The 12743-nt window shown below is 34.1% G+C and overlaps 1 protein-coding gene across 1 annotated transcript in view; it reads left to right on the top strand.

Annotated features, from left to right (window-relative positions):
• The window catches only part of LOC108742470 (glutamate receptor-interacting protein 1), a 102713-nt gene that overhangs the window by 78089 nt on the left and 11881 nt on the right, over positions 1-12743 (top strand). The window contains exons 4-5 of the mRNA XM_025979680.1: positions 5645-5810; positions 9268-9548. Coding sequence (XP_025835465.1) covers positions 5645-5810; positions 9268-9548 — 447 coding nt within the window. The remainder of the gene's footprint in view (positions 1-5644; positions 5811-9267; positions 9549-12743) is intronic.

Below are 12743 nucleotides of genomic sequence, written 5' to 3'. Positions count from 1 at the left end.
CGAACCAGTTCTGGCACTGGCGTACTGTCAACACACCTTCTCCATACACATCAGTCAATTTCTTTCTGGCTTGAACAGCATTTTTACCCTTTCTGTAGTAAAACAGTAAGATATGTTGAAAATGCTGCTTATCGCTGTCCATATTTAAAAGGGCACCAACCAAAAACTACTGCGTAGAATTAATTGGAATTTTTCACACACTAGCCTTGCTATATGAGCTCTCAAGGCATATAAAAATTGTACTGCTTAAATGTGAAGTTGGGTGCAAAAGAATAAATTAAATCCTCTGTCGGGAAAAAACGAAATGACTCCGAACAACCCTATATATATGTACTTATTTTAATAAAGCATTACCCTTGTCGATAGAAATTTCATGTATATCTTAATTCATCTCTCCTCGAATCGAGCTCACACTTGGCCGACTTTCAGCTTCTTAATTATTCCAATTACAGCTGAATTTTAAATCGGTGATGATGTGTAGTGAATGGTTACCGAATTTTCGTTCTTGACACACATTAATGGCAATCTGTTTACCATTTTATCAGTGACATAACCACGACGGGGGTGTAAGGGTTCAGACCCCAATTTGATTAGGAGTGTCAAAAGCATTTGCTCTCAGGTATAAACACACAGGCAATATCTTTCAAAATCAAGTGTACCACATTCATTTATTATTATCCTAATTAATATTATAAATAGGAATGTGTTTGTTTGTTTATTACGATTTCACGCCTTAGCTACTCAAGCGATCATCATGAAATTTTGTACATGCATTGTCAGAAAGAGAAATACCGTTCCCGAAATATAGAAAAATTACTTTTATGTGGTCAAACAAAGTACCTATATCTTAAATACAAGCAGGCAATTAATTTTTTTTTTGTATTTATTGCTCCTCAAAAACACTATCAGATTTTATTTTCTTCTCATGTTTAAAAAAAAAACAGAATTCGGACGGTCGCTGTAGTCGACATGTTTGAAATAATCAACGTGAGCGAGTGTTTATGCATAATTAATTTTTGACAATGTTAAATGGGACAAGATGTTAAATATACTTAAAAATGTAAGGTTGAGTTACAAAGATAGAAGAGTGATACTAAGTTTGTATAAAGAGCAACAGGCAGTTACAGAGATGGGGTTGCAACGTCGAGAAGTAATTATTAGGAAGGGAGTCAGACACGGATGCACACTGTCACCGCTACTTTTTAATCTATACACCGAAGACGCGATCAACACCATTAAAGACAGTACAACTGTAGGGATAGATATTCCATACAGGGGCATACTTAGATTTGTGGATGATATATAGCAGTATTAACATCTAGCAACGATGAATTAGAGATAGCTTTAAATAAAATGGAAGCAGTATTGACAGAACAGTATTGTATGAAAATAAATAAAAATAAAACAAAAATTCTGGTATGCAAGGTAAGAACAAGTAGGCAAAGAGCGAATGTAATAACGAAAAATTAGAAGAAGTGACTGATTTTAGGTATATACTGTAGGAAGTCAGATATTAGGACGGAAGGATGGTAGGGATATAAAGCAGACGATAGCGCAGAGTCAAGTCGCCTTCAATTCAAAAGAAGTGCATATAAATACCAGCAAATTACCCAAAAATAGAAATATATATTACTAGCCTGATACTCATTTCTAGAGTATATTTTCTCGTTAGCTGTATGTACGTACTAGTCCTACGACTGCTTGGACTCACACATCTACTCTTTCCTATCCTGAGCTAGCCTTCGCATTTTCCTAAAACTAGAACAACCCACATCCTTAACTATTTGCGAACATTAATCTAATCTAGGTCTACCTCTACCCCTAATAACTCCTGTTTCTGCCTCTAATATGTCTCTGACTAGACCTTCCTGCCTGAGAAGGTCCTACCAACCTATCTCGCCTATTTCTTATTGACTTCCATAGAATCCTCTGTTCTCCTATTCTTTCTAACACCTCTTCATTTCTAACCTTCACTATCCACGGTATCCTAATCATTCGCCTGTAACCCCACATTTCGGACGTTTCTAATCTTTTCTTTTCTGCCGCGCCCACCGTCCTTGTTTTGCACCCGTAACAACCTTTTTCGAATTTCCAAATTAACCGTTCGCGGGCATAGAAGTGACTTCTTTTTATTGAAAGCACTCGTCTGTGCGTAGGGATATAAAGCAGACGATATTTTATATCCCTATACTACTCCTTCCGACATCTGACTCCCTAGATACCTAAAATTGGTCACTTCTTCTAATCTTTCGCCTCTTATCTTTATATTCGCTCTTTCCCTACTTTTTCTTCCCTTGCATACCAGTATTTTTGTTTTAGTTTTATTTATTTTTATACAATACTGTTTTGTCAATACCGATTCCATTTTATTCAAAGCAATATGTAAGTCCTCCTTGCTAGATGCTAATACTGCTATATCATCTGCAAATCTAAGCATACTAATCTTTTGGCCCTGTATGGTATATCTATCCCTACAGTTGTTTTGTCTTTAATGATATTGATGGCGTCTTCGATGTACAGATTAAAAAGTAGCGGTGACTGTCTGACTCCCTTCCTAATATCTACTTCTCCACGTTGCAGCCCCATCTCTATAATTGCGTGTTGCTCTTTATACAAACTTAGTATCACTCTTCTNGAATGTGTTTGTTTGTTTATTACGATTTCACGCCTTAGCTACTCAAGCGATCATCATGAAATTTTGTACATGCATTGTCAGAAAGAGAAATACCGTTCCCGAAATATAGAAAAATTACTTTTATGTGGTCAAACAAAGTACCTATATCTTAAATACAAGCAGGCAATTAATTTTTTTTTTGTATTTATTGCTCCTCAAAAACACTATCAGATTTTATTTTCTTCTCATGTTTAAAAAAAAAACAGAATTCGGACGGTCGCTGTAGTCGACATGTTTGAAATAATCAACGTGAGCGAGTGTTTATGCATAATTAATTTTTGACAATGTGAAATGGGACAAGATGTTAAATATACTTAAAAATGTAAGGTTGAGTTACAAAGATAGAAGAGTGATACTAAGTTTGTATAAAGAGCAACAGGCAGTTACAGAGATGGGGTTGCAACGTCGAGAAGTAATTATTAGGAAGGGAGTCAGACACGGATGCACACTGTCACCGCTACTTTTTAATCTATACACCGAAGACGCGATCAACACCATTAAAGACAGTACAACTGTAGGGATAGATATTCCATACAGGGGCATACTTAGATTTGTGGATGATATATAGCAGTATTAACATCTAGCAACGATGAATTAGAGATAGCTTTAAATAAAATGGAAGCAGTATTGACAGAACAGTATTGTATGAAAATAAATAAAAATAAAACAAAAATTCTGGTATGCAAGGTAAGAACAAGTAGGCAAAGAGCGAATGTAATAACGAAAAATTAGAAGAAGTGACTGATTTTAGGTATATACTGTAGGAAGTCAGATATTAGGACGGAAGGATGGTAGGGATATAAAGCAGACGATAGCGCAGAGTCAAGTCGCCTTCAATTCAAAAGAAGTGCATATAAATACCAGCAAATTACCCAAAAATAGAAATATATATTACTAGCCTGATACTCATTTCTAGAGTATATTTTCTCGTTAGCTGTATGTACGTACTAGTCCTACGACTGCTTGGACTCACACATCTACTCTTTCCTATCCTGAGCTAGCCTTCGCATTTTCCTAAAACTAGAACAACCCACATCCTTAACTATTTGCGAACATTAATCTAATCTAGGTCTACCTCTACCCCTAATAACTCCTGTTTCTGCCTCTAATATGTCTCTGACTAGACCTTCCTGCCTGAGAAGGTCCTACCAACCTATCTCGCCTATTTCTTATTGACTTCCATAGAATCCTCTGTTCTCCTATTCTTTCTAACACCTCTTCATTTCTAACCTTCACTATCCACGGTATCCTAATCATTCGCCTGTAACCCCACATTTCGGACGTTTCTAATCTTTTCTTTTCTGCCGCGCCCACCGTCCTTGTTTTGCACCCGTAACAACCTTTTTCGAATTTCCAAATTAACCGTTCGCGGGCATAGAAGTGACTTCTTTTTATTGAAAGCACTCGTCTGTGCGTAGGGATATAAAGCAGACGATATTTTATATCCCTATACTACTCCTTCCGACATCTGACTCCCTAGATACCTAAAATTGGTCACTTCTCTAATCTTTCGCCTCTTATCTTTATATTCGCTCTTTCCCTACTTTTTCTTCCCTTGCATACCAGTATTTTTGTTTTAGTTTTATTTATTTTTATACAATACTGTTTTGTCAATACCGATTCCATTTTATTCAAAGCAATATGTAAGTCCTCCTTGCTAGATGCTAATACTGCTATATCATCTGCAAATCTAAGCATACTAATCTTTTGGCCCTGTATGGTATATCTATCCCTACAGTTGTTTTGTCTTTAATGATATTGATGGCGTCTTCGATGTACAGATTAAAAAGTAGCGGTGACTGTCTGACTCCCTTCCTAATATCTACTTCTCCACGTTGCAGCCCCATCTCTATAATTGCGTGTTGCTCTTTATACAAACTAAGTATCAGTCTTCTATTTCTGTAACTTCAACCTTACATTTTTAAGTATATTTAACATCTTGTCCCATTTAACATTATCAAAAGCTTTTTCTGAATCTAATAAAGTAGTTTATAAAAAATATTTTCTTCAGATATGACCGTAGCCTTGAGAAAACCCAACAGCATGGGCGAAACGTTGACTGTAGTCTTTTAAATAGAATACTTTTAACCCCAATATTGCTTTGAATAAACAAAAATGTAAAGTTTCTTGATGCGACATGTACTCTGTTTTAGTCAGAAATTTTTATATAATAATTACATTCTGTCGGAGTATATTCATATTCAGCAATCGATCGTTTGACTTTGATCATATAGCGAACTGAGTGTATATTTTAGCCCATAAACGAATTCGGCAAAAGGGTCTGACATATAAAATGTAAGTTCTTTTCTCTTTGTTCTACATGTTTATTGAAAAGTAACTTAATAGAATTTTACATGAAAACGTTTGTTACAGCATCACAAAACTCCCTATGTGTTATGTCAAAAGTGACAGAGGTCGCGGTGGAGAGAATTGACGGATCGTTGGGACTAACACTGAGAGGAGGTGCAAATCACGAACAACCTCATCTCAGTAGGCCATTTGTCGTAACCCACANTTTTTAAGTATATTTAACATCTTGTCCCATTTAACATTGTCAAAAGCTTTTTCTGAATCTAATAAAGTAGTTTATAAAAAATATTTTCTTCAGATATGACCGTAGCCTTGAGAAAACCCAACAGCATGGGCGAAACGTTGACTGTAGTCTTTTAAATAGAATACTTTTAACCCCAATATTGCTTTGAATAAACAAAAATGTAAAGTTTCTTGATGCGACATGTACTCTGTTTTAGTCAGAAATTTTTATATAATAATTACATTCTGTCGGAGTATATTCATATTCAGCAATCGATCGTTTGACTTTGATCATATAGCGAACTGAGTGTATATTTTAGCCCATAAACGAATTCGGCAAAAGGGTCTGACATATAAAATGTAAGTTCTTTTCTCTTTGTTCTACATGTTTATTGAAAAGTAACTTAATAGAATTTTACATGAAAACGTTTGTTACAGCATCACAAAACTCCCTATGTGTTATGTCAAAAGTGACAGAGGTCGCGGTGGAGAGAATTGACGGATCGTTGGGACTAACACTGAGAGGAGGTGCAAATCACGAACAACCTCATCTCAGTAGGCCATTTGTCGTAACCCACATACGACCTCACGGTTCCGCTCAAAGGTAAGTAATTTTCATGTTTTCGCTTTACCTTTTCCATTTCGTTCATCAAAGGATACTACCGAAGTTGGTGTAAGTGAGAAAGAATTTTCAGTTGTTGACAAAAATTCTTTTATAAAAAAGTATTGAAAGTGTATACTTACTTACACGGTACGAAAAGTAAAAAAGTTGAAGTCAAAGCAGGAAAAAAATTAAATAAAATCTACACCCGAACTTTCTGATGTCTCGCTACTACTTTCTCATACTTTTAGTAATGTAGATTGCGTCACGATGTAATTTTTTAGTTATCTATTAGTTAAACAAGAAAAACTTCCTCTGGAAAATAATAATTTTTTGTAGTATCACTGAAGGGTTTCGCACCATGTAATTATTTCTTTAATACATGAACCTCGTCCACTACATCAACTTACGAAAGAAATACCAACGGGAACTATTTTGTATAAATCGGAAGCAAAATGCAGAATAAGCTAAATTGCAACGTTTTTATAGTGTTTTTTTTTCTACGGGAAGACCTTTCTGAGAGGAATTCCACTTTTATTGTTTTCAGGCAATTTGTTGGTAATTCAAATTGAAAGACAACTCACTTGTTTCGTTCTTACGATTTTTTCTTATTTTATTCTGTACTAGTTATAGAAATATAAAACATATTTACAAGGCGTAAATTATTTTGATAAATNTATATGAGCTCTCAAAGCATATAAAAATTATACGGCTTAAATGTGAAGTTGGGTGCAAAAGAATACAATTAAATCCTCTGTCGGGAAAAAGTGAAATGACTTTCCGAACAACCCTATAGAATTTATAAATTTTACATTGGTTCCCATTGACAATCAATGGAAATTTTTCCTATGTAAATATTAATGGAATTGTTGTAAATAGAAACAATTATTTTTCCATTCATGCCAAATGGGATTGAATGGAATTTACAAATTTTCCATTGATTCCCACTGAAGTTCAATGGAAATTTTTTCTACGGGGTATCACAAATATCAACAACTTGTAATCCGAAAAAAGATTTAGGAATGAGTGAATTAAATTTGAAATTATATTAAAACGTCAAAAGCTAGCAAGTTTTGTACAAACCAAAAAAAAAAAAAATAAATTGGTCAAAATGGATCAGCCCGATTTGATGTGCTTCTATCGAACAGGTTTCTTCATTGACCAAATTATACCAGGAAGTACCTCTGACAGATGCGGCGCTCTAAATGTCGGAGATCAATTATTAGCAATAGACGACATCTGTTTGGACGATTGGAACGGTAGTCCGAGAGATGCCGAAAAGTTATTAAGAGGTGCCACTAAACTCCAAATATTACCAGCACATGCGGTACAACGATCGTCCTCACGAAATTTTAAGTCCGGTAAATAAAAACTATAATTCTAATCATTAGAGCTGACCGTTTTTAGTTACTTATGTGTGTACCATTCGTTATGCAGGTGTTTATCAAAGCAGTCCGAGCGTCTCAGGGTTTAGCACAATTAATTCAAGAAGGTCGAGAAGTAGGAATAATCGATATAACAACCGTAAGAGCTCAGTACCAAAACTATTTGAGGGAGGAGATCAAGGTAAGTGTTAAAACTTCAACAAAAGAAAGCTTTATTCCTTTTTATATTACTTTCATAAGGATTTTTTTGATAATAGCAACATAAAATCATTCCCGATTATACAAGGTGTTACATACGTGTACTAAGTACTTACAGTTTTTGTAACGGAATATTGTTAGGGTTTAAACGATAGACAGTAATATAGGGACGAAACATAATGTACCATTACAAACGACGGGAGATAAGTCTCTCATGAGAGAATCGGTGGTGCTCATACAATTATACCTACATTTTATTTGCTGCACCTATACAGTAGTTAGCATACTACGCTTGCGCTGTACGAGTAGCCAATTGAATCTAGGCACCTGCAGAGATGTGATTTATTTGAAATAGTTGCATTTAAATACTTTTTTGAAAAAAGCATTTTGTATTTTATTTAAAATACTTTTCCAAACGTATTNATACAACAAAAAGAAAACTTTGACCGTTCTAAATAAAAAAACTTTCGTAATTTAGATTGTTTCGCAACTGTAGTAAATCCAACTAATTTTACCATCTGTATTTGCTTTTTATTTCACATCTTATAAATTATTGGTTAAATCGGGTTAACAACTGGAAATTCTTATTCAGAAGGAAACCTTTATAGGTACAATACAGCGTGATTTATTTGGACATTACCGTACAATCTAAAGCGTAAAACTTTTCGCAAACTGCAGACGTTTACAAACAAATCGAACTTAAATATGAATGTTACATTAGGTATTTCAAATAAAGTCATCTAATCTTTTTTATAACGTTTTACTAAAGAAGATAATGGTTTCTTTACGGGCCTTTCATATTAAGTTTCGTCCGTTTGCAATGTTATTAATTTTTAGAATGCTTTCATCTCATCCCCCCTTCACGTAAAAGGACCGATTCGTTACATGAGAAGAAAATAAAGGTCACGTAACATTATATATTCAAAATTAAGTAAGGAGTGGTCCGTAATATACTTTCGCAGATAAGGGAGGGGATATTGCTTAGTGTGACGAGATATGACTCAATGGTGGAGGGAGTCTAAAAAAATTTTATTTCAATGTTTTTCTTGACTTAGCAGTTCTTAAAATTTATCATTACAATAGAATGTAATTCTCACTGTCGCTGAAAGTGTGACTTAAGTGACAAAAGGGGAAGGAATGGTCCAAAAACAGAAATGTGAAATTTTGAGTGACTTATTTTATGAACGGCGAAGTTATTGTAGTTGCACTGTGGGAAATAGTAGATCGAGACAAAAAAAAAAGAAAAAGTTAATTCTATACACTATATCTGATCAGTATTCCGGAATATTTGAAGGGTACTGTAGAGTGCGCACAACGTAGAGAATGTAAATAATGTGCACAAAAAGTACCCCAGTTAACGAGTCGTCAATAATTAAGAATAGTTACCGCGTTATTTTATCGGTTTTCGACGAAACACACATACCTATTCGGGACCTTCGCAAACAGCTGATACGTAAACAAGTCAATTGTACGTAATGATTAGCAATAATCTGCACTCATTAGCGTTCGAATGGGAAAGTATTACTACAAAATATATGGAAATACTACAAAATATATGGAAATATCAAGAAAAACCAACGGATTCACATGCAGAATATGCGAATTCACCGGGGGTATCATGCGAATACGCATCATCGTTATCATTGTCGAAGCAGTTGGAGCTTTCTGTAAGGTCACTACCCACATGTTTATGTTTATCACTGATGGTGCGAGATAGCTCATCCTACTTTTTTTTCATGTACTTTCTTTTCCCTTAATTTCCCGGAGTACTGATCAGAAATTGTGCATATACCCTTGCGATAGACCGATTGCCCGGTATTTACTCACCCTGTATAATATTGCATATACAGAGGCTATTAAAAACTATATATTTTTAGAACGGGATTAATACGGGTAGGTGATCGCCTCTTGAAAGTGGACAATCAGTCTCTTTCAAATAAAACCTTGATGGAGGCCCAACAAATACTGAAAGATCCCTCGCCGAACAAAATTTTACCGTCGGTGACCACCCTGACCATAGAGTATGACGTGAATATTATGGAGACTGTCAAGTACGCCAATAGTCCGCTGTTGGTAGAAATTGAGCCCAGTGATAATGATCTAGGGCTTGTGTTAACCAACTACTGTGATTTTGAACCAGACGAAATCCTATCCGCAGGTACAGTATCATTAGGTATAATTAATGATAGTTGTTTTTGGTTCTGCTAAAGGCGAAAAACTGGCTTCTTATTAAATGGATAGGAAGGGATAAACAACCCTTATTTACAAAAGGTTTAAGTCGGGCTAGCAAAACGCAATTGGCCTACTAATCCAATCAATAGGAACGATTTAAAGTTAAATTTCATGAAAATATTAACAGGAAACAAAAAATATGGTTGTGTGGAACTAAAAATTCTAAGAAACATAGATCCGCGATGTCTGGGATGTTCTAAAAAATTCATAGTGGAAAAAAAACAATTTTTTGCAAATAACAAAAAACTAAAGCTAGAGGAATGAGAAGGATGTAGATATTATAAAGATCTGTCTATCCATTTTTCTTGCTATCAATCAGTTCATTACTTTTCGAGATGTATGGAAAATCGACTTCTTTTGTTTTCGCCGTAGTTTTTTCAGTTTAACGTTTTTAAGCTACTCGCTGTAAGTATATCCCTTGACAAGCCCAAAAAGTGCCTACTTAAGAAATTAAAAAATATTGAAAATTTTTCGAGATATATCGATTTTTCGAAAAAAAGGTTCTATCGAAGATTGGCTCCTCTTTCTCGAGGGAAGATTCGACGAAAACCGTTTAGGGTTTATTTTTTTCTCTAAGAGTTGTACTTTTACAGTAAAAAGGAATAGCAAGGATTTTTTTAGTTCAAAGTGTTCAAAAATGATTTGGAAAATTTTAATGTTCGATCACGTTTTCCTTTAATATGTTTTCCAATTTTCATTTCTCAATAACGACTGTTACAGAAATCGATTGCTGGGTATTTTTACACCAATTAACAAAGAATGTTTTTGTATCACCTTCTGGAGTCGAGATAACTACAGCGCCTGTTTTTACTGAGAAAAAGGTTGAATACTTATATTTTCAATAAAAATCATACTGGGTATTATGTCATCGTTAGTCAAAACCTGATATACCGACAAATATTGTAATAATTCGGTCATACTGATGTATTCTTGAAGAATTATACTAAAATAACAAATAATTTAGTGTAGTGATCAATCAAAAATACAAATTAGAACAAACGCTGTATCCCAATACAGTCTTAATTACAAATTTTCATTAAGCAGGTTTTTTTGTTACACTTGCTGAGATGGTGTTGGTGTTTTGAAGTGAAACTTCTTTACGCACGGTAAGGTGAGTTCGTCTCATGCGAGTTGTTATGTAACGAAATCATGCAACGGATGTCCCCCCTCTACTCGGCCACGTAGTCTAATTCGTAGTGGGGATCGCTTGAGCCGTGAGCGCGCTTCAATGCAACGTTAGTTACAGGCAACTTCAGCATGTATAGTGTAAAATTTAAATTCATAGTGTACAAATAATACCATTAAACCAATTCCTTAACCCCTATCCCGGTATGTTTGTGTGCTTGAAGAAGTTTCACTTCAGTAGCGTGTTTTATAATTACACGTTGTATTTTTTTTCTGGTAGAATTACCCAATACTGCCGGATCTAGACCGGGTACCCAGCCCATCTGTGCTTTAAATTCAATTTATCAAAAAGATTCCTTTATAAAGCCTTATCCTTCTTATATTCTCCTTTTTTTTCCTTTAATATTGATATGAATAAGCAAAGAATCTGGACAGTTAAGGGTTGGAAGGTTTATATTTGTGTGTAGAACCAATAAGCCTTCCAACCCTTAACTGTCTAAATTCTTTGCTTATTTTGCTCCTTCATAATTGCTTATATTTGCTGAGCTCAGTTTCATTTTTTCCTTTTTCCTTATTATTTCGTTTTTGTTTGCGAACAACCGTAATAATAAATAGTAAAGATAGCTTTAACCAAGACGATTTTGTAGTAAATCGAGTGAAAGAAAACCAGTTATCAATTTATCAGCTTTTCTTTAGACTTTATTACACTGACGATGAGACAGCTAATGAATTTATAGTCTAAACGAAAATACAATACTATAAAAGCCATTAAGGACGCAATAGATTTCTTTGAAGCTTACTTAATAATTACTACTTGATTGACGGTTTGATTTTAATCTAAATAACGAATTTCCTTATTAAATTATGTAAATTCACGCATGCTGTCTCATCATTATTAAAGTACTTTTTACATATCTACCGTGTCGTGACGACAGACCTACGTGGTGGCATTTAAAAAACTTATTAGTACAGAATTTATTTTTTCGCTGTAAAGAAAAGAAAAGGCTCGAGAAATCTCATTTAAGTACTTAATAAATTCTATTTCTTTCTGGATTCCGTTTCATGAAAATGCTTTCAAGATATTCGATACAATAATGCTGTTCCTTTCTTGATATAAAGTTTAATAACTTGTGTATGGTGTTCAAAATTAGGAATATTCCTCGTTATGGCGATTAGAATTATATTTAACAAATTTTACGAAATACGGGAGAGAGAAAGTCAAATCTTACTTACTTTTACTGACAACAGGAAAAGCAATAGAAGTCACTAAATTAAAATAAGCCATTTTTTCGCCTTTACAAAAGTAAATCAATATAAATTAATAGTTTTTAACGTTTTAATAAACTTTTTCTAAGTATGTATTAATGAAGGATTTTCTTAATGGAAATGAACCTCTCTTTTAAATCTTCTCATGTAAAGGGTGATATCAAGATACAGTAGAACCTCGATAAGATAAAGACCAAGGGAAACGTAAAATAATTTGAGTTATTGAGGTTTTTACTTACTAAGGGTTTAAGTTTAAGCTTTAAAATTATGGATTTTCAGTGACTTAGCAAACTCTTCAACTTTTTCCTTTAGTAAAGGTTCACTAACACTAATGTTATTATTTATTTATACACTGTCTAAACCATGTAAACAACAAATATTTATCTAAATTAGGAAATTCAGTAATTCTTCGTCTTTCACATAGAAGAGCTTTTCCCGATTCAAACCACTTTTCACTGCTTACAGAGGTGCGATGCCCAAATTATTCGTTTAAGTTATAGAGGGTTTTTATTTTAAGTAATAGAAGTTTTGGACTCCGAGGGGAAAGGAACACAAAATTTTATGAATTTATAGAGGTTATTACGTTATCGAGGGTTGAGTTATCAAGGTTCTATTGTACTTTTACTGTTTATACATATATTCAATAAGCAGAGACTTTTATATATATGTTTATCATAAAATCGCCATGAAACATCTAATTAGATGTACCTAATAAACGCCATCTCGCCAT

The sequence above is a fragment of the Agrilus planipennis genome, unplaced genomic scaffold (assembly GCF_000699045.2).
Source record: "Agrilus planipennis isolate EAB-ADULT unplaced genomic scaffold, Apla_2.0 scaffold268, whole genome shotgun sequence".
NCBI lineage: Eukaryota > Metazoa > Arthropoda > Insecta > Coleoptera > Buprestidae > Agrilus > Agrilus planipennis.
The sequence above is the reverse complement of the archived record's forward strand: the minus strand, read 5'-3'. Positions and strand labels throughout refer to the sequence as shown.